General features: G+C 32.4%; 2 protein-coding genes and 1 non-coding gene across 4 annotated transcripts in view; all 3 read left to right on the forward strand.

Moving 5' to 3' along the window:
• The first annotated feature begins 5826 nt into the window (after positions 1-5826).
• On the forward strand, positions 5827-5900 carry Trnan-guu (transfer RNA asparagine (anticodon GUU)). The gene has a single exon. It is a non-coding gene; the product is annotated as a tRNA-Asn (tRNA).
• An 851-nt stretch (positions 5901-6751) lies between these two features.
• The window catches only part of LOC109603865 (cGMP-dependent protein kinase, isozyme 2 forms cD4/T1/T3A/T3B), a 48618-nt gene continuing 31191 nt past the window's right edge, over positions 6752-24178 (forward strand). Inside the window, exons 1-2 of one of the 2 annotated variants that reach the window (XM_049962001.1) lie at positions 6752-7093; positions 14840-15467. In XM_049962001.1, the coding sequence (XP_049817958.1) occupies positions 15073-15467 (395 nt within the window). In that variant the 5' untranslated portion in view covers positions 6752-7093; positions 14840-15072. The remainder of the gene's footprint in view (positions 7094-14839; positions 15468-24178) is intronic. The other variant, XM_020020377.2, reaches the window with a different exon arrangement.
• Positions 17497-18000, forward strand: LOC109603875 (dynein light chain 1, cytoplasmic-like). The gene has a single exon (XM_020020384.2). The coding sequence runs from the start codon at positions 17646-17648 to the stop codon at positions 17913-17915; it is 270 nt and encodes an 89-aa protein (XP_019875943.1). The 5' UTR covers positions 17497-17645; the 3' UTR covers positions 17916-18000.

Genomic DNA, 24178 nt, shown 5'->3' on the forward strand with positions numbered 1-24178 from the left:
TGAATTGTTTTTAAATAATTACCAAGTTATATAAGCGAAATTGGCTGCGGGAATTTCATTTGCAGATTACTTCTCTTCCGCTTCTTCATATTCACGCTGTCGAATGAACAACCCTTTTTTTCTTATTCTTTTTTAATTTTTAACTGGAAAATAGCCTATTTTACACAAGCGTTCATTTTTAGTCTTTTTAATTTTTTTCATCGTTTTAATTAATTATTAATTTATTACACTCTTTTAAATGTTTTTCCATTAAATTCATAAAATAAAACACTGGCTACTTTTAAATAATCTTTATTTAATAATCGTAAATTATTGTTACGATTCTTTTTCGCATTTTTTGCCTTTTTGAACAAATTCAAAAAAAAAAAATCAATCAGGATATAAATTGAAAAAATATATATTTTTTAGATACAATTATCACAAACAAAACGAAATTTATTTTATTTTAATAAATTAAGTAATTTCGGAGGTATGAAATTTTAATACCGCGACCGGTCTCGGGTCTCGGAAGATCTGCTGAAGTTTTCAGTGGCCTAGTAGTGTTGTGTGCCGTTTAGTGAATATTAACAATTGATAAATTATATTTGCAAGGTATATAATTGTCAAAATGGAAAAGGGATTTCTACTAGGTGAACTAGACAAAGATTAATTATTATAGTAGCAAGTCGTTTTATATATATTATTCACTCTAAGATTAAAATAGTCACACTGTAAAATAGAGATATTTTTGTATGTACAAATTTATTATGCATTATATGTAAAAATTGTAACCGTGAACCTAGCTAAACTGTAAATGGAATAAACTGTCAAGAAATATTTTTTATTGAACTATGTACATAACTTTTAAAGAAAGTAAAATAAATATACTAATTCTGAAGTACTAAAACTACTATAATGTAGTTAAAGTGCAACAAATTTAAATAATTGCTCACAAAAATAGGATAAATTTTATATATATATATATATATATATATATATATATATATATATATATATATAAATTTAATTGCAAATGAAATGTGTTAAAGCATGTTTCTTCGTGAATCTAAATAAAATTCAAATGTAATAAGATTTTTAATTCATCTCGTATTTAACTTTTAAATAAAATAAAATAAAATAATATTTTCTATCTCTGAGATGTAAATAAAATACAGTTAAATAAGTGTCACAAATTTAAATTAAAAATATAAAAATTACCTCAAAAGAGCTTTATGTTACTTTTCGTTTTCGAACGTTTTCAAAATTGTCACCTATTTCAATAATTTTAAAAATTGTGAAGCATGAGCGCTACAGAATAAAATAGAATGGTAATATTAAAATTAGGTAATGAAGAAAATAAAAAAATATCGTTTATTTTATTAATGAATATTTGCTACATCAGGTATTATATTTTCTAAACCCACTTTTTATACCAAATTCATGGATTAATTAAATTACTATTTTCCTTTAAATCACACCTCACCATTTTGAAATATATGAATATTTTTCAATTAAGCAAATAAAAATATTTCGATTATGTCATATTATGTATAATATCATTAATGAATATTTGATACAACAGATATTAACTTTTCTGAATTCATTTTTTATACCAAATTGATAAATTGATTAAATGCAATATCTATAACTTCTCACGATTTCGAAACATTTTCTTCAATTAATCAAATAAATAAATATCCTTTTTGTCCTCATTTGATACAACAGATATTAAATTTTCTAAACGCACTTTTTATACTAAATTCGTGAATTGATTAAATTGCCATTTTCCTTTAAATAACATCTCACCATTTCGGAACATATGAAGGGATATTCTCGGTTTCGGTGGTGGCGGTGGTGGTTGGAGGCGTTCTCCCGTGGGAAGTCCCGATGTATTGCCCGTCAGGATCGTTTACTCGTTCGCATCAGTCGCGGTTCGCATGCAAACGGCGCCGCGGCCCCGAAAAGCCCCCCAGGACCTGGGATTTATGGACGCGAACCCGGATAATCATTTCCTAATGCGACCGAAACCGAAATTTTTTTTTTTTACGGCCACGCACGATTTATGCGTGGGCGGGAAGTTTTGCCGCCCGCGAAAGCGAAAGTATGGCAGTGTGTCGATTAGTTCGCGAACGCGATTAGGGAAAAGAAAGAGGTGGCGGACTGAAAATCAGGCGCGGGAAAAGTCTGGAAGTGAGTTAACGTTGTTTAAGTTGGAGGCTTGTTAAGGATGGGATGGGATTAAAGGTGGTTGGCGCAGTCTTCGGTTGTTAACTGTTAACCGCATCAACTTGCCACTAGTACAACTAATTCGGGTAATCCAGTTTGCGTACAGTTCGACCAGAAGCGATAACGGATAAATCGATTTTCCAAACTTTTCACGATTTGTCCATTATACGTTGATTTTTTACACCATTTTTTTTTTTTTTGTTCGTTTGTGTGTGTTGCACGATCCGGGGGGAAAATATGGAGGATTGCGTACAGAAAATCACTGGCAAACTGAATATGGGTATAAAAGTGTGTAAATGAAACAAAATTGTTGGAATCTAATGGTAATTTTGTAAAAGCATCAGATCAAAAAGACTACCAAATTGATATGCAATTTTGTCGCGAGGATATTGAACGTATTTATAAGCAACAAAATGTTACAAATTATCAGAAATTATATTTTAAGTCTTTAAACTCAATAATATCATATAAATATATTAGGTTCCTTCATTATGCCCTTGATTAGTTTTTATTTTAATTCACTGCAAAATATTTTTGACTGCAACAAATTTAGGAATCATATCTAATTTATAACATATTTATATTATACTGATTTATAAATAGTGGAACATGAAAATTGGTTATTTAAGTTTAAATCAACAGTTTAATACCAACATACAAATAATTTAATTCCTTAATTAAAGATCTAAATATTTAAAATAAAGAAATTTACATAATGTAAATTAATTAATTAATTCTTTAGTAAATTTTTAAAAATTTAAAAACGTAAGTTGTTCATTTTCAAAATCAAATATAATTTTATCACGTTTATATTTTTCCTTAACATAAATAGCATTTAACATACTATAATTGTTATTTAATTAACAAAGAATTTCATGTAAACATTCAAGAAAATCAATGGGAGTCCGCCGGTGAAATTTAGACATAATCGACTTTCATTCATTTATTGTCCATCAAAGGCGAAAGTTCATAATACCGAATTAGATTACATTGTTTCAAACGGTAAATAAAATGGGACCTTGAAAAATTCTCCATTACAAGTGGGTCCTTTCGTGATTAGATAGAGGAAACTTTTGGAAAATTTCTGTTGCATAGAAGTCAGGCCAACGACCGACATCGACGATGTGCCCTTTTCGGTTGTCACTAGCTGGGGACGTGTCCCAGTAGCTGCGCCGTGCCAACCTTTATTGCATTATCTTTGAGCGGCTTTGATTTTAAATTCCATCCATTTCATTGTATATCGCTCCTCCATCTCGCCGCTCCATCGCCGTTTGTTTCCCACTTCGCAACAACATTAATTACCCTTTTTTTCCATTTCAAATCTCCGTTGGAAAGAATGAATTCGGTTAAGGGTGGCGTCCGGTTACGGTGCCGGATGCGGGTCCGGGTTTCGCAGCACTCGATTCTCGCAATCAGGCTGCAATTTGATTTGGTCGTGACTTGAATCAACTCCTTAACCGCAACCAGTGACAGAACGAACATTTCCTCCGCACAAAAAATACAATTTGCACATCGGAACAATTCTACAACTACTTACGGAACATTTAAATTACTAAATTAAACTTCATATTTATTTTTAGACGTAGAGTTTCTCTGCACTGAGTTTTTGGAGGCAGTATTTTAGGTTGTGACGAACCAACATTGGCTGATAAGAGATGTAAGTGGAGAAAACGAATTTATTAGTGTCGCTAGACTACACTAGATTGGAGCAAATTGATTTAGAACTTTAGCAACGTAAAGCCTGATGCGGTTTATTATCTACATCAAACAGTCCCGGAATTTTTATGCGGCACCAATTTATTGTCACTGAATTCTGTTAGAAATTTAGACAATTTGTTGAAATTAATTTAAGTATGCTTTATTTTATGTAATTAAATGCTTTTAAAAAAAAATGTTTGTCAATTCGTTAACAGGTAAAAGTTTTATGTAGATAAAGTTAAAAGTCACGTTATTGAGAAGTTGAATTACTGTTAATGTGGAAAATATAGAGGAACAAATACAATGGAAAAATAGTAGAGAAGTGTTCTTAGGGGGCTGGTTTTAAAGCCGGAACGCAGTCGAATCGAAATCGCTACTTGCACCATAAATTATGCACGGGCAGATATAAAAGTTAAGCTATTGGATTAGGCGGGAGGCGGCGGCCGCCGTTGCACACAACTCCCGCCCCCTTCCCGTACACCCCTTCCATCCTCCGTCTAATTCAGCTTAATTGAGGAGCCGTCTGTGGTGCATTTTTACCAATTATCCGTTTGCTTTAGATGTTTACCCGATTATATTTGCATTTTCGATTAACGCCATTGTATTTGCACAGCCAGTGGCGCACGCACCATTGTTTTAACATCAAGTCAAGTCAGTGTTAATATTTACTCGGTACGAAACAAAACAACAGTGCAATCGTGGGTATTGTGCCGTATCGGGAGGCGGAAAAGAAAAGGGCGAAAGCCGCGGATCTTCCCGTCTGATCCAATATCGTAATTCGGTATTTTATCAAGTGATTGGGACCACGTCCCGTTCGTTCGTTCGTGGATCCGTGAGTCGGAGCCGATGGTATTGCGCCCGAGGTATGAATAATGAATAAAGTTATCGTTTAGTTCATATTTTTGATGGGGTACGGGTAGAGGAAAATGAAATTTGCATTTGTAAGAGATATGGCGAGATCAAAGCCGACTGTTCGCCCGCTCCCCTCACGCGCCGTTCCGACCCGTCGACTTTTTGCCGTTCGTTCCTCGCTGCCTTTCCCGCACGCCCGTTCGTCTTCGGTCCAACTAGGCGCTTTTTCCACTTTCGATAACCTTATCTATTTACCAATTGTTTCTCATATACATTATGTATTATATATGAGTCGGCGCTTTTATTTTTTTTTTCTCTTGAAGCTCGCAGAAGCGCGCGCCTTCTGCAACTCGATTTACATTTTTTATAGATGTTACGTCCGACAACATAAAGTGATTCTGATTCGATTGTTATTGGATTTTAAATTGGCTATCATCATGTTGTATGTATAAATTGTACCTAATACTGCTGTGCTTTTACATTTATTTTTTTTTTAACATTTTATAAAAAAAAATGGACTTTTGATTTCTTAATTCTGGACCGAGATATTATACAATTGTTAACTGATGGTTATAAAATTTGAAAGTCTAATCTGCCAACTAATAAAATAAACGAGTTTTTAGATAAACTGATAATATTACAAAACTATTGTGGAATAATTCTAATTCTCAAGATAACGTACTATTATTAAATATGAAACTTAAACATTACTTAATTTATATAATTTCTAAACAAATAATTTTATTCACATAATTAAATTCGGATTCGGCAATATAAAGTCACCTATCGGCCAAATTATAGAAATATGAATGTATCACTAATGTTACTTAAAATCACCTACATTACCGACTGCAATGTTTAAAATAATACTCAGTAGATGTCGTTATAAGGTCTTTTTTCAAATTTTTTATCTATTTAAATTTAATTTATAGAAAATAATTTTAATCAATATTTTGTAATATTTCTAATCACGAAAAAATTAATTTGATCGATTTTTATATCATTTCTTTAAAAATAATGCTTATGTTAACGTGCACAATATAAACTTGTTATTCCCAGTATTTAACAAGTGCCTCCGTGGCGCAATTGGCTAGCGCGTTCGGCTGTTAACCGAAAGGTTGGTGGTTCGAGCCCACCCGGGGGCGGCAACTTTTTTTACCAATTTCTTTACGATTACAACTGATACACTTCCTATTTTCACCACTCACTAATTTGTTGCTGTTGTTTTTTTATTAATTCCCATTCATTTGTCGAATTCAAAATTTATAACAATTATAGAATTATCGACGGAGGTGCGGCAACGCCGAATGAAAAAAACACGCGTTCCCTTCCCCAACCACGTGTACAGTCCCAGCAACAAGTGGTCGCAGCAGGAGTAGCAGGAGTTGAATGAGCTTTCGCGTTCGTGCAATTTACAACGTACATAAATCAAACACATTAAAACCGATTTATAAGTCTTGTATTCGTTTTGAACATTCATTCGGTTGGATCGCAAAGCGAGTGGAAACCGTTACAAACAAACAACTTTGGGTTCTATTTATAAATGTTGAAATGTCCAGCGATATTCTGTGGGTGGGGATGACGTCAAGTTTAATCGGACTCAACATTTTTCTGATGTGAAATACAACTTGTTTTGTAACGTTGGATATTTATATTTCTGGGGTTTTATTAAGAAATAAACAGTGTAATACTTTTAAATTGATTTATTAAATGCACACAATGGAAAGACTGGATGTTTCAGCGCACAAGATATTAACAGTCTAGAACGTACGCAACAATTAAAAGAACTCATTGTTGTAAAATGTCAGTCGTTAATTGTTGCCAATATCGAAAAAGTTTCACTTAAAATAAAACCAAATCGCAATCGTAAAAAAGGCCACTCTTTTAACAACAAATTAAGTCGTTTGTAAGTGCGTGTCGAGCACGAAGCGCGGCGCACGGACCGCGGCAACAACGCAGACAATCTAGTGGCTGCGCAAAGCGGGCGGCCAGCCACAGTCCACCTCGACCGGGACCGACGAGTCGGTGCCTCCGTGTTTCATCTCGTCCGAGTCGCGTCGCCTGTTTTCCCATTGACAGAGAAAACCGAATGGAAAAGCGGACGTCGAGGGCGCGTCGCCCCTTACCAGTTTCGCATTTCGCCGGGGCCTGCTGACGGGAAGTTTTCCGGGCCCTTGTTCGCACGTGTCGACTCCCTTGTTTTTGTTTACGGTGCACACGTGTTCGGGTTGTGTTTGGTTCTTGTGTGGAGCACTCTCGTTCGTTTGGCCGGACGGTGCGTGGAACGGTCGGTGCGTTCGCCTGTTCCAAGAACGGACAGGCCGTGGTTTTGATGTAGGTTTGTTCGAGACATCCTTTCCTATATATAACCCTTAAAATTATTATGCACACAATAACCTGTCGGAATTTTTGTACTGATGTCAGATACAATGCGTCCAATTTATAACAACAACCAAAAAGACCTAGTGTCGCCTGAAAAAAAATTTCTGTGTCCAATAATCAAGTCGGTAATATACAGTGTGTACTTCTTAAATAGTATTCAAGGTCAAAAATTACGCTTCTTTAAAGTTATTACAATTATTTTAATATGTACCAACTAAAATCTCTAATATTTTATCTTATTCTGATTGTTTGCTCTAGTTTACATATTTACGTAGTTTGTTTTATAAAACGTTTATTTATGATTTGTAATTTCATGTATAACATAATTAATTATCATTTTTTATACTATTTAGTGCTAAACAGACTATTTTGTATTAAACTCGATCGATTCCATGTAATCGATTTCATGTAAAGTAAAAACTAACAAAGATTGCAGCTAGAATTTTTTACATTTGATTGATTTTTATAATTGATACAATAAATATTTAGTTAATACCAAAAATTGTAATATTTATTGAGTATTAAGTAAAGTAACAAAAAACTGTACCTAATTTAGAATTTTTATTATATGGTTATGATTAGTATTAATAAAAAAGAAATTGATGGATAAAATACAGTAAACATTTATTAATTAAAAGATACCAAAGGTCAAAATTACGTTTTTAGACTTAGCTTGGTTAATATCAAAAATTGTAATATTTGATAACTAGCTTTAGCTAAAGTAAAAACTAAATAAAAATCGAACAAAGTCGATGCTTTATAAAGACAAATTATTTTATAAAATACAATAAAACTAATTAATAATCAACAGGTATCACAAAATTAGTAATAGTCAATTTTAGATAAAGCAAAAACTATCAAAAAATGGCATCTAATTTAGAATTTTTACAATTTTGATAATCTAATTATAACATGTAAAATTATAAATAAAAAAGAAAATAGTTTTGAACAACAAACTAATGAATAAAATACAATAAAAAAATTATAATCAACAGATATCAAAGGTTAAAATTACGTCTAATTTGTAAACGTAAATTAGATAATAACAAATATAGTAAAATTTAATTAAAAAAATTAAAGTAAAAACTGACACAACGTCGCAAAGAATTTAGGATTTTCTACATTTTATAATAAACTGTCTATTAAGTATTAATAAATAACGTAGTAAAAATATATTTTTTAAGTTAAAAATACCATAAAGCAAATAAATTCCAAGGTCCATTATCAAAACATTGACTCACCTAAAACAATTTTGTAAATTTTACGTCCTTCCTGGAAATTCCAAAACAACAAATACAACCCAATTAAAAAACAGCATACGTAGGTTTTAATAATATTTTACAATTAATCTAAAACAACAGATATAAATCTTGTTGAATGTGAACAAAAGTGACGTACAGTTGTAACAACGACAAAAGTAAAAATAGCTGACCTTCGTTTTGATAACTTGAGTATCAGTCTTACAGAATGGTTTCATTACAAGACGTTTGATAAGACGTGTCATCAAAACCGCAAAAGTTACAATAACTTTTGGTTAATAAAGCAATGGAGTAAAAACAGGTGACCTTTCCGGTAAACCTAATGGCGTTTCAATTTAAGAAAAGGTCACAGAAGAAAAGCGTTACATAGTTCTGCGGGCAGCAGAAAAATTGGTTTTATCTTGTTGCTGGTCGGAAACGCAGGACTAGGCTCTCAAGGCCACAGTCAGTATGTGTATCACGAATGCGATTTAAATAAACATAAATCGTATAAATTGACTATTGACTTTACTTATGTAACATGCGGAGGAATTTACTGCTCGTTAAGCCGACCAGAATTCCATAAACTATACTCCTTTCTTCATGCCAGTTTCGGTCGTCTATTTTTGGGCTGACCTTTTGTGCTTGACGATTCAAGGACGATTTATTTTTAGTGCACAATTAGAAGACACCGTGCTTATTAAAAGCTGGAACGTTACAAATTACTCTTTATGGTTTCGAATTGCCAACTTCCGTTCAAAACTACAATTGATAACGAACGCATTCTAGAAATTGAACGAATTTAACACTACAGATATAAAATCCATGATGGTTTTTCCTTTTTTTAGTATGTAGTACAAAACTATTAACTATTGATGACATAACAACGAGATTGTTTGCCTTAAACGAGACGCACTAATCATGTCAATGTCTCGAGATGCAGTGGGAAAAATACCGTAATCTACTCAATATTTGATTTTGATAAAGGTTTATCATCACATTTTGGGACTGTTTTTATGTATCGAGTCAATTTGAAAGTGGATAGACGCTAAGATAACTTTCCATATTAAATAGTGTCCGTGACATTTTATCTTAACATTGTTTATTTTCAGTTATTTTCCGATTTAGTTTCGTCCAGCCCTGCATTAATAAATATTTGCACAAACACATACGTAATATTTTGATTGATTTTTAGCGTTCATTAGGACATATCGATCAAAACACCTCAATGCCAAGCTTTGTTTAACCATTAGCTTAATTAACGGGATCCACGTACGCTACTGTCACATCTATTATCTTCAATTAAGTGGAATTATTACTTGAATACAAAGAAAAATGTTATGTCCAAGGACAGAGACAACAAACAGAGTTGGTCGACTCCTTTCGGGTACAAATCAATGTCTTGATTTCATTCGCGGCGAATGAAGAAGAGGGAACAATTGTGGGCAGATTGCGAATGCATTTGGCCACAATCCCGAGCGGGGTCTAAAAATAGGTCCGCGCCACTGTTCCTCGGGCCCCCTCGTCGCGTCCTTGGACGGCGCCTTCTTCTTCTCAACGCTTGTTTTATCATAATTAGATGCCCATCGAGCCTCTCGCCACGGTCAACGCCAACTACTTGTTCGCTTGACACTCTGTTGCCACGTCTTGGGATAATTTTTATCTGTTAGAGGAGTCTCTGGTTCATTAAACGACAGTGCGAACGTTTTGTGCAATGGTCGGATTTCGAGTTATGATAATGAGTGCGTCTCCCTTTTATTTCGGGTATTGGGGGGACGTAATAAGCAAATCAAGTTTTCTGCTTTGATTGCCGACGATTTTCTGATATCGATACGAACCGGTCAGTTGTGGTTTGTGTCAGCACGTGCGACGTTTTGACGTAAGTCCACGCAATAAAACTGAAAATTATTCAAATTTTTCTTTGAAGGGCCACTAATTTGTCACGCATAAGTTTTGGAAGTATACTAATTTTTTTTTATAAAAACCAAAAACCAAAAAGAAATAAAACAAAATATACGTACGTAAGTTGAATTGTTTGTACTAAAATTTTTAGCACTCGATTGTAATGAATTCCAGGAAACTATGAAAGTTAATCAATTAACAGTCAGAGAGAAAATGATTTAATTGTCTAGTTTAAAAGTCTAAAACAAATATACAATTAAAAATAAATTGTATGTATAAAAATATACAAAACATCGAATAGTACATTATAATGAACATAAAAATGTTTTGATAATATTGCAATTTAAAAATAATTTGTATTATAATTTTTTATATTTCTAATTTAAACTTTGAGTGTTATTTAATTGACCAAGTCCATGCAGGTCGCAGAAAACGTGAAGTCTTTGCTTAAATTAAGACATGTCACATAATTATTAATCTATGATTCAATGTAGTTGAATCCATAATATACCACATTGATTATATTACTTTAAATATGTAATGTGTAAAACAGGACCTTGAAAATTGCCACAATAATAATACTATTCACTTTGATCTATTAAAAATTAAAAAACAAAAATATTTGATATGAGCATGCTCTAACTACTATAACATATTCTGGAACATTATTAAATACGTGAAGAATGTAGACAGTTCATTTCATTTTTTAAATATTTTTTTTACGGTGTGACCCATTTGAAAGCGGAACGAACACCCTGATATAATTTGTTTTTTTGGTTCAATTTTAACAAACTTTTTGTAAAGCGTGAAAATATGTACTTATTGATAAAATGTCGCGTTTTTTATCCATAAACCAAAACCTACTGAGTAATTTTTTTAGACATGAAAATAGAAGAAATCATACTACCAGATTTTTTATAGTAAATATATCTACACCACCCCCTGAAATGGGTATATATCAAATTTCATAAAAAAATTATGCATATTCATAATTCGGTGAAAAAATAGCACATATTTTTCAACAATATTGGAATATTATATATATTATATAATTACGAAAAAGATATAATAAATGCATTGAATTGGACAGTGGATTGGACGAAGCAAACAAAATTTGGGACATCATGCACGACAGGCAGTGAAAGTCTGCAAATTGGAAATCTTTTACTGTCTCTATCATGCATGATGTCTCTCTCAAAATTCAGTAGGATCAAACGCTTTCAGTATATAAAAAATAGTTAATTATGAGTCGCAACTTAATATTGGAAAATATTAATATTAAATTACTGAATTCGTTTGGACAATGACTTAAGTATCTCCACTGTTAAGGGGTAACGTCAAAATGTATTCAATTTTGGCCTTAAAAATGGAAGGCTGTTGCCTTCTGATACAGCAGAATTTAGATCTTGTTTATGTTTCGTCGACATACTACCTCCAATTAATTCTTTTAAATATTCTAACAATATTTGCAGAGCGTATTTTCAGAAAATGTGTGATAATTATGAGAGTCTTACTCCAATGAAAACAAATTCTATTTATGTAATATAAAATAAACCATAACCATATATAAATAAAAAATGTATGTATGTATATATGTAATATCCAACAAAATGAGGAAAGTGGGGCTTTATTATTATAATTACAATATATACTAAGTATTAAAACTTACTTCATTTTTTAAATTTATTGACAATTTTGTTTCTACGCAAGAAAATTACCAATGAATTATAGCTTAAAAAATGAAATACTAATACCCGTAATATCTTTTAATAATAACTCCCACATTTTGTTGGACGTTACATTTTTTATTTGTGTATGCTCATTTTTCATTCTAAATTATATAAATAAACATTATTTTTCATTAAACAAAAGGTAAAATTAACTAAATTTGCATATATCCTATTTAAACACACTTAGTTGAGTACGACGCTGGTATATTATTAGATTTTTTAGAAAATATGTCTTAAGAATATTATGAAAATTTTTAAAAGAATCAACTGCCGATGAAAAGTCTAAAAGATCTAAATTCTGCTTTAGTTTCCTGGTAAATGACTTCTAATTCGAAATTAAAGCCAAAATTGATCAAATTTGGAATGATTTTACCCCTAACTATTGTAGATTTTTAATTGAGTTTATGCTTTGAAATTAATTATCACATACATATTGTCAATAAACCTGTTATAAGAAATTATATAATAAATAAAATAAACAATGAAATATTTAAAATTTACATGTATTTAATATTGTCCTAATATATAATATAGAGCTCGTATTATTTAAAATTTTTAGCCATTTTATCTTAAGTTAGTTATGATACTTATTTTTTAATATAAAATCTACAATTGTAAAATTCGAAAATATCTCATGTGAACGTCTTGGCCCATTTAAGATGGGAATACCTTTTCAGTAACAGTTTTATTTATAATACAATTTTAAGTTGAAAAAATAATAAACACTCATTCGATTAACGTTTTTTATAAAATGTTTACTCAAAAATAGAGAAAATTAAGAATTATAAAATTCACAAAAAAAATATTGGATATTAAATTTTAAAACTAAATTTTTAAATGAGTTTGTTCTTAATTATTATGTCAAAAATATTCCATAATTTCATATAGTGTGTGTGACGCATTAGTTATCACAATTAATTCAATTCTTAGTAAAACAAAACGCACGAGCAACTCAAGTTTCACTTATGACACCACTAAAGTATTTTATATCAGTAAACTGATTGTAACATGCGTTACTGCATGATACTTTTACATTTAATTCTGCAATTTAATTATTGATTAGATCTTGTATGTTTAAAAAATAAAGTGATTTTTTATTTCTTACATATTAATATATGATATTTTTTGTTATAAGCCGATTTATTAAAATTCGAAATTCAATAAATGAATTCACAAAAAAAAAACATTTTTCTTATTATACAAACTACCACTATAACTATACAAAATGTGGCATACATAGTTTTTATTGTAGTGTATCTTTTGAGCTATTAATTAGAAATATAAATAAAAAGGTTACACGGGAGATTCCAGCCTAAATGAGTCACAGTGTATATATGTATATAAAATTATAAATTCACCTCGTTAAAGACTTTTAAATATCTTAAATAAATTATAAAATATTCGTTATTGTTGTAAATGGTCAATTTTTGGCCACAACATTTTTTGATTGTTAAAATTACATAATTTAGCATGTGGCATTTTTCATCGACAATTACCAATAACTCTGGCATTGGCAAAACGAGCACACACCAAATTAACAGTGAAGAATGTTTTGGGTGCAGACAACCCGATTGTAGGAATTTTGGCTTGAACACGGCCGGCTATATTTAACATGGAAAAAACAGTGCCATGAAAACGAAAACCGCTTATTTATTACCAGGTTCCATTTATTAAAAGCGGTAATTTGTTGAGTGTGTGCGCGTTTTAACATTCCCGACGTTTCTAAATTATCAACAACTCGTGCCGGTTGTTTATTGCTATTCGCGATTTTTGCGGGCGAAAGTGATTTCACATTTGAAATCGATACTTGCGTTTTGATCACTGGAATGCGATACTGCTATTTTAATATCCGAACAAAGCATTTTACTTATCGTTTGTTTGATAAAAATGAACAATACTTTAGATTTGATGTTACTACTTTTATTTAATTGTTTAAATAATATGAAATAGTCTTGAACAGTTATCAGTTGTTACAATATGCAGGCGTTTATACAAAAACCAGATTGTTACTTAACGAAATTGACATTTATTGCTTGTTTACAGTTTATAATTTTGCGATAATCCAACAGTTGATTTATTGCTATTGTGACTTATGCACAATCATTGATAACATTGACAACGTTTGTAAATCAAATGTTTCAGTCAATAATCACTTTCACTGTATATTTCTTTAGTTAATAGAAAGAGAAACAAACTTTTATTGCCGTTTACAAACTGCAACTTGTTTGTCACAACCTTAATCAATGGATGAATGAACTGTTAACAACTGTCATCATTAAATGATAAAACTTCTGCACGACCAAATAAAAATAAAAACGCTTCGATATCATTTGCTTAATGAGTGCAACTTGTTGCAAAGTTCAAGGATTTCATCTATTTATAGACGATTCAATTAACATAGGTATCGAATAATTGGCATATTAAGATATAACGACCACAAATTCGGAGGCGGAATCGAAATGGATTTCGTTGCTTGATAACGGCGTGGTTCAACAGTCGAATTTCATTTTCAGCAACCGCAAATTACTTGTTTCTTTTTTGGGAAGTATTGAACAATCAATTAATCCCCCACTAATAAATCAGTATTTTCTTGTTGGTTGTTATAATCAGTTAGTTTATAATATATAATAATGTTAATTCCATTTGACGCAACACCAGCACAATAAAACCATTAAAACACGTGTATGTATTAGTTCGAAATCTTCTTGGCGAATTTATCTGACAATAACAATTCTTAATCTTGGCGCACAGTTGTTGTTTATATACTTTATTGCGGTTGTATTTGGCTAGAGTACCGTTATAAAATTAAGATAAATCTGTATCTTGTTGCAGGTCACGTTACCGATAAATGCCAGGACACTCGAGCAGAAAACACCGAAAAAATAAAAACCAAAACAATCCGCACTAATCTAATAATAATCTAATCGAGTATCATAATTGTTAGTGATGCGAACCGTCGCGGCGACACGACAATTCGCACCGCGGACCTCCTGAATCAGCTTGGCGCCGCACCAAAAACCGGGAACGGAACCGTTCGAAAAGCCCGTCGCGTGATAACCGAGTTTATGCGTGTGTGTTTCGGTACGCTGTGCTTCTCGTCGGGCATTCGCGACGAGGAAGCTCCACCCAGACTCCAGACGCCGCCCGTCTATTCAACGATGGCCTCGCCGCACGAGGATCTGCGCGCCCTGCTCGCCCACAAGGACGAGAAGATCGAGGAGCTGACCAAACTGTTGGAGAACAGGGACAGGGAGATACTGAATTTGCGGTCGCAGCTCGACAAGTTCCAGAGCGTGCTGGTGGTGTGCAATCCCGCCAGTCCGAAACACGTCGGGCTCAACAACAACGTGGGGCTCAGGCCCAGGAAACAGAGGGCCGGCATTTCGGCCGAGCCTCAGAACGAGGCCTCGATTTTGGAACTCAGCAAACAGACCTTTCCCACCATCTACAAGGAAGAAAGGTACATATTTCAATTTCTTTTATTAATCACTCTCGTATTGATAATTAATTCATCACATTTTTGTGGTAAAGACAAAAGGCCAGTGTGTTATTGACAATATTTCTAATTATAGATTATTTGGAATTTGCGAGGTTGAATATTTGTGTTTGTTTGTCTCAAATTTATTGTTTTCCTAACAAGACTTTTAATAAATTTTAAAAATGTGAAATGACAAACGCAATGTTACTTGTGTATTATCATTGAATTTCTTTCTTTTCATCATACCTTTTCGATTTCTTTCGAAAATGTCGTTTATTCATCCTTTTTCCTATGTTATATATCTTTTTCAATGTGTCGATCAGTATTTAAAACGCTGATAATAAAACACTTTTAAAATATCCTCTTAAATCTTAAATGTGCTTACAACATAACTTTCTACTAATAATACATACAAAAAAACTCGTTAAAACTTCATAAACTTGATACAAAAATATGAATTTAATAATTCCTCATCAATATTTAACGTTTAAACATTTCCTGCACGTAGACAAAGACTAATAAGCAATTGTGAATAATCGCACGCAGTAATCGCAAAACGTCGTCGTTTGTTATTCCGCAAACATTCCTAATAAACTTATGATTAATTAAATCTAGAACATTACGCGATTGCATTAATCATGTTCCGTTGTTTGTTCGTTCGCATTTAATAAACCGAAATCGCTGGAATGTTATCGTAGCGAATTATCAATTAAGATAAATCGCGGCGTTCAATTAAACAATTACACACCTGTTACCGGTGATTTACACAATCCGCTCACGAAAATAATTCAGGAGTATTTTTACATACGGAAGCGAGAAAATTTCGACAAAAAAAATTGTCAGAAAATAAACCTTGACACCTGAACTGTTTTCGGTTTTGGCAACCCACCAGTAATTGTGGTTTCAACAACTATTTTCGCATCAATTTTATTCTGATTAAAGAACTGTTTATAATTGATGGCGGTAATTAATATTGAATCTGCTAAATAAATCATTGCAGGTATAAATATCTACGTATAATATTTATAATGGATGTCTTATGAATAAAATATGATTACAACCGGTTTACGTCGCAAAACTAGACAAAAACCAGATATCAAATGTACAATTTCGCCGTGTAATCTGGGTTGCCTATTCGTCAGGTCTATTTCAACGCGATTGATAATTAATATAACAACATAAATCTAAATGATCGGACTATTTAAGGCGTTGGCATTAGACAAATCGTTTGCGGCCAACCACTAACGTGCGAAACATTAATTAAACGACGTGTTTTCAAGATAACGAAGTTGTGTAGCTATTAATGAAAATTATATCGGGCAATTACATGATTTAAAACAACGAAGTGTTTTTTTAAACAAGATTTTTTGTTGTTGAATCGTTTTCTAATCAATTAATTTCTTCTAAACCATGTTTTTCAGTGAAAAATTATCTAAACTAATGGGACAAAGTTTTCAGTTTGGTTTATACATAGTTATACACAATGATTATGTAAATATAATAAATGATAAAAGTAAAACGAAGTTATCTAACCAAAATTTAAATTGATACTGCAATAAATAAACATACATAACATAGTTTAAATTTGTACAAAAATTTATTTACTGTTAGCAAAAAATTGTGTGTGTTGAATGTTTGATTCGACAAAATTTTTCAGTTATGTCAGGTATTATTTAAAGTATTTCAAAAGGGATACGACTAGAAAATTACACATTTTTTCAAACCACTTCAAGTAGAAAATTTAAGTAAATTGGATTCGGGAGGATAAATAACAAGAAAGAAAGATGTTTGGTCTATATATTATTATATTATTGCACTCAAGTTTTACTTTTCCATTGGAAATTTTTAACCAATTTAAAAAAAAATGTGATTATAGCTATTACCTAGTATTAGATTATACAAAAATTGCAAAAAAAAAAATATTTATTATCTTGAAATTCGTCGAAATGTCATTTGAAAGTATAAAAAAAATGCGCGTGTAAAAACAAAGGGAGCGTCTGCAGACAAACGAACGCGTCGTCAAACCGACGTTTAATAAACCGACATCTGTTTCCACAACAAAATCACAAATATCCAAGTACAGCCAGAACAACTTTAGCTCCCAAATCCTGCGTGCATCTGAAAGTAAATAATCACCAAGTAAATCACCAGTAACCGAAAATGACGGACCGTAAGGCAGTGATCAAGAATGCGGACATGAGTGAGGACATGCAGCAGGACGCGGTCGACTGCGCCACCCAGGCGATCGAGAAGTTCAACATCGAAAAGGATATCGCGGCGTACGTCAAGAAGGAGTTCGACAAAAAATACAACCCGACCTGGCACTGCATCGTAGGTAGAAACTTCGGCTCGTACGTCACTCACGAGACACGTCACTTCATCTACTTCTATCTTGGACAAGTCGCTATACTCCTGTTCAAGAGCGGATGAGCCGGCCCCCAATTTTTAACATACCCGATTGCTCTTATCGATTTTTAACAATTTTCATTCAATAAAGATTATGTAGATGCTTGAATCAGTTTATTTTTTCTATAATTGTGTCATAATTTGATTATGACAATTTATTCGCGAAATTTGACAATTAATTGTAGAAGTTGCTTCAATCATTAGTTCAGAACGGGTCGCACTGTTATTCCTGAAAGGTAAATAATTCAACTCTTAAGTTGGCTTGTTTTCGAGCAACTGTATCGCTAGACAGCGTAAGTTTAGTCCCAAAGGAATAATAGATTTCAACGCAACTGTTATTAACCAATTAGAGTGTATATAATTACAAGAGTGGCTTTATTTTTGGTTGCGAAGAGCTAGATGCACGTGGAAACGGAGCGTCGAAAAGAGTAGTTTTTGTTGAACCTGTGACATTTGATGTCGGTGGGTGCCCGGTTGGCGATTGGCTGATCAGTCGAACCAATATCGCAAGTGCGGGCAATTGTCGGCGACCTCAGTCGCCGGCTAATTTGCACAAGCCCTGGCCCCGTTATCGATACGAATACGGAATTTTAAACCGTTTTCTCTCCTGCCCGTTTTATCCGATACGTTATGATTATTGCTCGCGTATTCTGACAGCCCGACTCCAATCGTTTCTGATGATGTTTAGAAAAAAGGCCACGACGAAGAAATTTTATAAAGGAACGTTTGGCACTGACACATTTCAACTCATTGTCACTCTTGGATAGTGTTTTTACTCCTCGACGGACGAAAATGTTCAAAAGCGTTCTCGGAATGGTTGTCGGACAAATTACCACGCTGATTGGCATGAATTAGACGCATCGTTCTATTTCGGTCCACGTACGCCTCTCCAATTATCCAATCGCGACTATTTAAAATATAAATAGAACCCGGACAATTTACTTGATAATATTGTATTTTTAGAACGATTAAAAGATGAAAGAAACTGCAACCTCGAGCCTAAGAAATCGTAAAAATCTCCGCACCTCCAACGTTATTTATTGTTTTGCTAATTAACATATACGTAACCAAAAGAGAGAGAGAAAAATGATAAGTGGGTTAAAAGCGCCGCCCAAATAATTAAGTTGTAGAACGAAAGCCAAAATGTCAGACACCGAATTCGCCATGATCTCTTTTCTATTGCCTTTCGATTGTGATTCGCCACAACCTTGGAACGATTCCTCGAATCAACCAAAAAATGATCGTCACAGACGTTAATAATTTCGGTGTTCCAACATAATTGAACGATCTCTCCTGAATCATCTCCCAATAAATAGACTCCCGGTGTGCGACGAAAAAAAAAGCGATGATTACGGTCGGGTCTCACAAAAGCGTACAGTAATTACGGCCATTCATACAGTGGCATTATTAATGACGCACACGAACTTGCATCAATCAAGTTGTTATTATCTATCTTTATTAATTTATTTACTTTAATTTGTCTCGTACACGTTACTAACACGCGTTTTCGTTTGTTTCGGATAAGAATCTGTTTGAATCGATTTGAGTGCGACGCCATTGGAATCTTGTTAAAACATCAAAGGTTGTTGTAAAAACACATTCACGTCAGTTTTCTGTGTACACATCATTAACCAAATCGTATTCTAAACGATTCAAATTACGAAAAATCGATCTGATCCAATATTAATCACGCTTGTCACCAAGTCGGACGTGATTAATTACCGGACATGTCGACAAGCTTCACACTAATCAATAACAAATTGAGTTGTTCAAAATGCAAATGATTTTTTTCCTAACGAAAATCTGTTTTATAGTTTTGTTAATTGGGTTGCACGGCATGCGTTTTAGTTGGTATTCGTATGATGGTTAATTGGATTTCATTTAATCTCTTGTACGGATTTAAACGGTGGAATTTGCAACCTGAAAACGCATAAAATTCGGGTTGTTAATTAGTGGTTTTAAGGTGCGCCATCCTCCTTTTTGTCACATCCATAAAAAGATTAAGCTATTATCCATAATTCTTCCAGCGATCATCGTTATTTATATAAGATTACGGTGAATGAATTTACAATTTTTAACCGCCATTAATTATTGAATTTACTGCCTTAATCGCTAATGTATTCGAAAATAGTCGAGATAAGACCGAAACGAGGTGGTTGTATTTCCATATCTGTAACCTAGTTCAAGAAATTTATATATTTCTGTTTAAAAACCTCCCATATATTTTTTTATTGTCCGATCGTAAAAAAAAATGTAATGGTCACCCGAGGCGTTTTGTCCTAATTGAATTCGAAGGATATTTTCGTGTTTTGCGTGTTGGTAAATGGACGACGTTAATTTGGCGGGACCTCCCCGAAATTGTGCACCTTTAAAATGATGCCGAATTAATTCGGAACGCCTCCGAATCACGAATGTTTTCGATGTTTTAAAAACAGTATTCGGATGGTAAATTGAAAGATTTTTGTTGGCTTTTTTTTTATTGTGGTGAAATTTTTGTCTGCGTCTTGCTGATTTTTTTGGACTGATGATCAGTGTTCGGATATTCCTGCTATTTTTTAAAATTACTACTATTAAAACGTTACTTCTCAATGGTGGAAATTGTCAAGTTTTATGTACAGCTGTTGTCTTTAATGATTTATATTCTTAAATAAAATTAGTATTAAACATTAAAATCTGTTAAAAAAACAGATGTGGTTAAGTTGAATAAATTTAGATTGGCGTGCTACAAAAGTATGTAATTATTTGGCACACATGTAATTATATTTCCCCATGTAAATCATGTAATTAATTCTTGTTATAACAATTAAAACCTCCGCATTGAATACAAAGCTCTTCTCGATTTGACGTTTCGCAATAAATCCGATTGCTGTGTGTTGTATAAAATGATGTAACGATGTTAATCACCATTTTAATTGCAAAAAAAAAAACTTTCATAACACAACCTTCTTTTTTCTGTCCTAAAATGTTTGTGTGTTTTCGTAGCTTTAGGCCACGAAATTAATGATTAATTAATTGCGACAACCTAAAATAGCGAAATTTTTTTTAAAAGCGGTAGCGGTGTTTATTGATATTGTTATTTCGTTCGGTAGTAGTTTCATCATGTTGTTGTGTTGTTTATCGCCCGGTCTCATGCAACAGGCGTTTTGCGTTTGTAAACCAACATGTACGTAGTAAAACCGTCGAGGTGTGAGCGTAATTAATTGAAGACGAAATGGAAAAACAATCCGTGAAACCTGTTTAACAAAACGTTCCGGTGCGATATCGCGAAAACGGTCCGTACAAAAGGATCACGTCCAAACGCACGCTTAACTATTTTGCCCGTAAGTCCGTAAGCGACCGTAATTTGCATGTGCGGAATAAAAATAGTTTTACGATCGTTTTATGAAACGAGTCAATAAAATTTTTAACTGCCACTTTCAGTTAAAACAATCCCGCTTTAGGTAATAATACAAAATCGAAGGCGGATCATAAAAAGGCACTTAATATGGCTCGCGCACTGTCAGGCAGGTTGAATCAACAATGGCCAACAACTAATAATTTGACACCGCACGGCTCTTCAACGTGTTGAAACTTTTTCAACTTTATTATCACTATTTAATAGTGATAACTGTTGATTACACAAGCTTCACAAAGCACCCTGCAATTACTTTACATTATTTGAACCGTTTTTAGGTCACCATCTACGATAAATTACTGAATTTAAGCAAGAAATAATTTATTAGTTTTGGATTATTCACTAAACAAAGGTTGAAAATTTGCTATAAAATAATAACACTGAAAAAGCATGGCTTAAAATTAAGATTGGACTTATAGAATACACAAATAACATTCAACCCTCCACTTCTTAAAATGGATTATTGATGTATAAAATAAATTTATTTGTTCATTAAAGCTTACACACACATACAACCAATTTTGTATGCCTCTTATAGCAAACAATTTCATCACCTTCGTTGAATGTAGCCTTTTATTCAATGATATGATTGCCGAAGTTTGAATCTTTATTTTTTAAATGTTCATTGATACTGATTTCAAAATTTCTTTTTTCAATATTCGGCCAGTGTTTAATTGGAAATGGTATTGTATACTATTACTTGTATTTTTTTATTTTATTTTAAGGATATTAAACAACTCAAATAGGATTTGGAATAGGATGATATTATGATGATTTAGCACATCCTTTCCAATTAAAATTTAATGATATTGATCCACAAAAAGTGGATTTTTTGCGTTTGAATAACAGTATGAAGTCTGAAACATCGGTACAAAGACAATCCAAAAGGAGGCAAAAAAGGAGAAAAATCTTCATTACAAAGTTGTGGACAAATACTTTTTTGATTAGTAAAAAAATATTTATATTATATATTCTTTTTTGAATTATGAAAATGGATTGTAGTTTCATTCATCTAACAGGTTGCACTCAACACTTTGGCTGTTGGTCTCTCGATCATATTGATGTGACGTTACTAGTTACAATGTTATAAGGGAAGTTTTTTTTCTTCTTTGAATTTCTTAACAAAGTATATCAGACTCTTGATTCAATTATTGACAATCAGTCAGTTCTATTTACTTTGGAACATACCTTGTATGCATATTGTAAATAAAGTCGAACTGTAATAATACGAACTATTATTTATCAGGAAAAGAGTTAACTAAAAGAGAAGTTGATAAACTGAGAATCAAAAGTAAGAGATTTTTATGCAAATTTTACCTTTTTTTACATCAACAGTAAGGGGGAATAATATGATCAGTCATAAATCTGGCAAATTATTATTTTATGTTATTATTTTTGTTTAATTTCAAGTTCTTTCAAAGATATAAACTATCATTTTGGTGTTTAAATTATCAGTTAAATACAGTGTCAACTTCAGCTTTTGGAGACTAACATGACCACCCTATGAAATTAAACAAATTGTTATTTTGTGCTATCATTTTTGTTTAATTTCAATGTCTTCTCATATATTTAAAAATATACAATCATTTTAAATTATTAATTAAATACAGTACATGACTGCAGAAAGTCATAAAATCCATCGAACAGAACGTTAATATAAAGGTTAAGGCTTTCGTGAACATTATTTCCATTTCTATATTTGTTCGGATTTATAGATTGACGTTTGTTGGAATTATTTCCTGACGTTTAGCTAGCACGAGTGGCTAGCATCTTCAGAGGTCCAAAAGTTCGATAAGTTATTTTTACATCAGGATTTAGAGAGACTAATTTAACCAATCTATAAGATTGACAAATTGCTATTTTGTGTTAATTTCAAAATCCTTTTAAATATTGTTGCAAAAAATATAAACTTATATTACAGAAAAATCCATTTAACAGTTAACAAGGTTATTAGGGACCCTCTATAAAAATTTGATCATTTTTACATCAAATTATTTAGAAACTAATAAAATGGGTCCCTATAGAATTAATAAACTACTATTTTATGTTAATATTTTAGTTTAATTTCAAAGTCCTTTCGAAGATTTTTCCAAAATTTGTAAGCTGTTATAAATTATCACTTAAATGCAATAGCTGAACCCATCCAGTCCATCGAACATTTAACAACGTTCCTAATTCTCATTTAGAGAGACTAATAGGACCACCACATAAAATTATCAAATTGTTGCTTAAAGTTAATATTTTTCTATAATTTCAAAGTTAAATACAGAAATTTTTAAAATTCATCAGTTAATAACTTTCTTAGAAACTCCTACCTTATCAATTTATCGAATTTAGTCCTAACTATTCATTTAGAATTATCAAGACATTCGAGTTATGAAAACTTTATTTTACAGAATTTTGATTGTAGTTTAAATGCATATTAATATTAATATTATATTTGCTAAATGTGTTGAGACTTTATATATTACATATATATTTTTATGATTCTTAATTAACTTTTACTTCCTTAATACAATTTTATGGCACCCAACCTATTACTAAAATACCTAAAAGAATGTATTCGAATTTCTTTCATAGGTGTAATTTTTCTTCAATCTGCGCTTGGAAATAAGATTTCATTATCATTTACAAGATCGAAATTAGTTCGATTTCCAAACATTCAAAAAATTGAATGCATTTGGTCAACGCCAAGTGGTGCGGTCGATCGGACGTGTTTTCGACAGCTAGTGGTGCGGGCCCCTAATGCGAAACCGAAAATCCGACGACCGCATCGAATAATCTCTCTCGCCCGGTGTATTTTTAATTGAACCCGCGGCCCGTCAATCAAAACAAACACGCCGAAAATAACACATCAAGGTCGCGCCTTTTGAATTATTCATCGTTTTTATTT

The sequence above is a fragment of the Aethina tumida genome, chromosome 1 (assembly GCF_024364675.1).
Source record: "Aethina tumida isolate Nest 87 chromosome 1, icAetTumi1.1, whole genome shotgun sequence".
Taxonomy (NCBI): Eukaryota; Metazoa; Arthropoda; class Insecta; order Coleoptera; family Nitidulidae; genus Aethina; species Aethina tumida.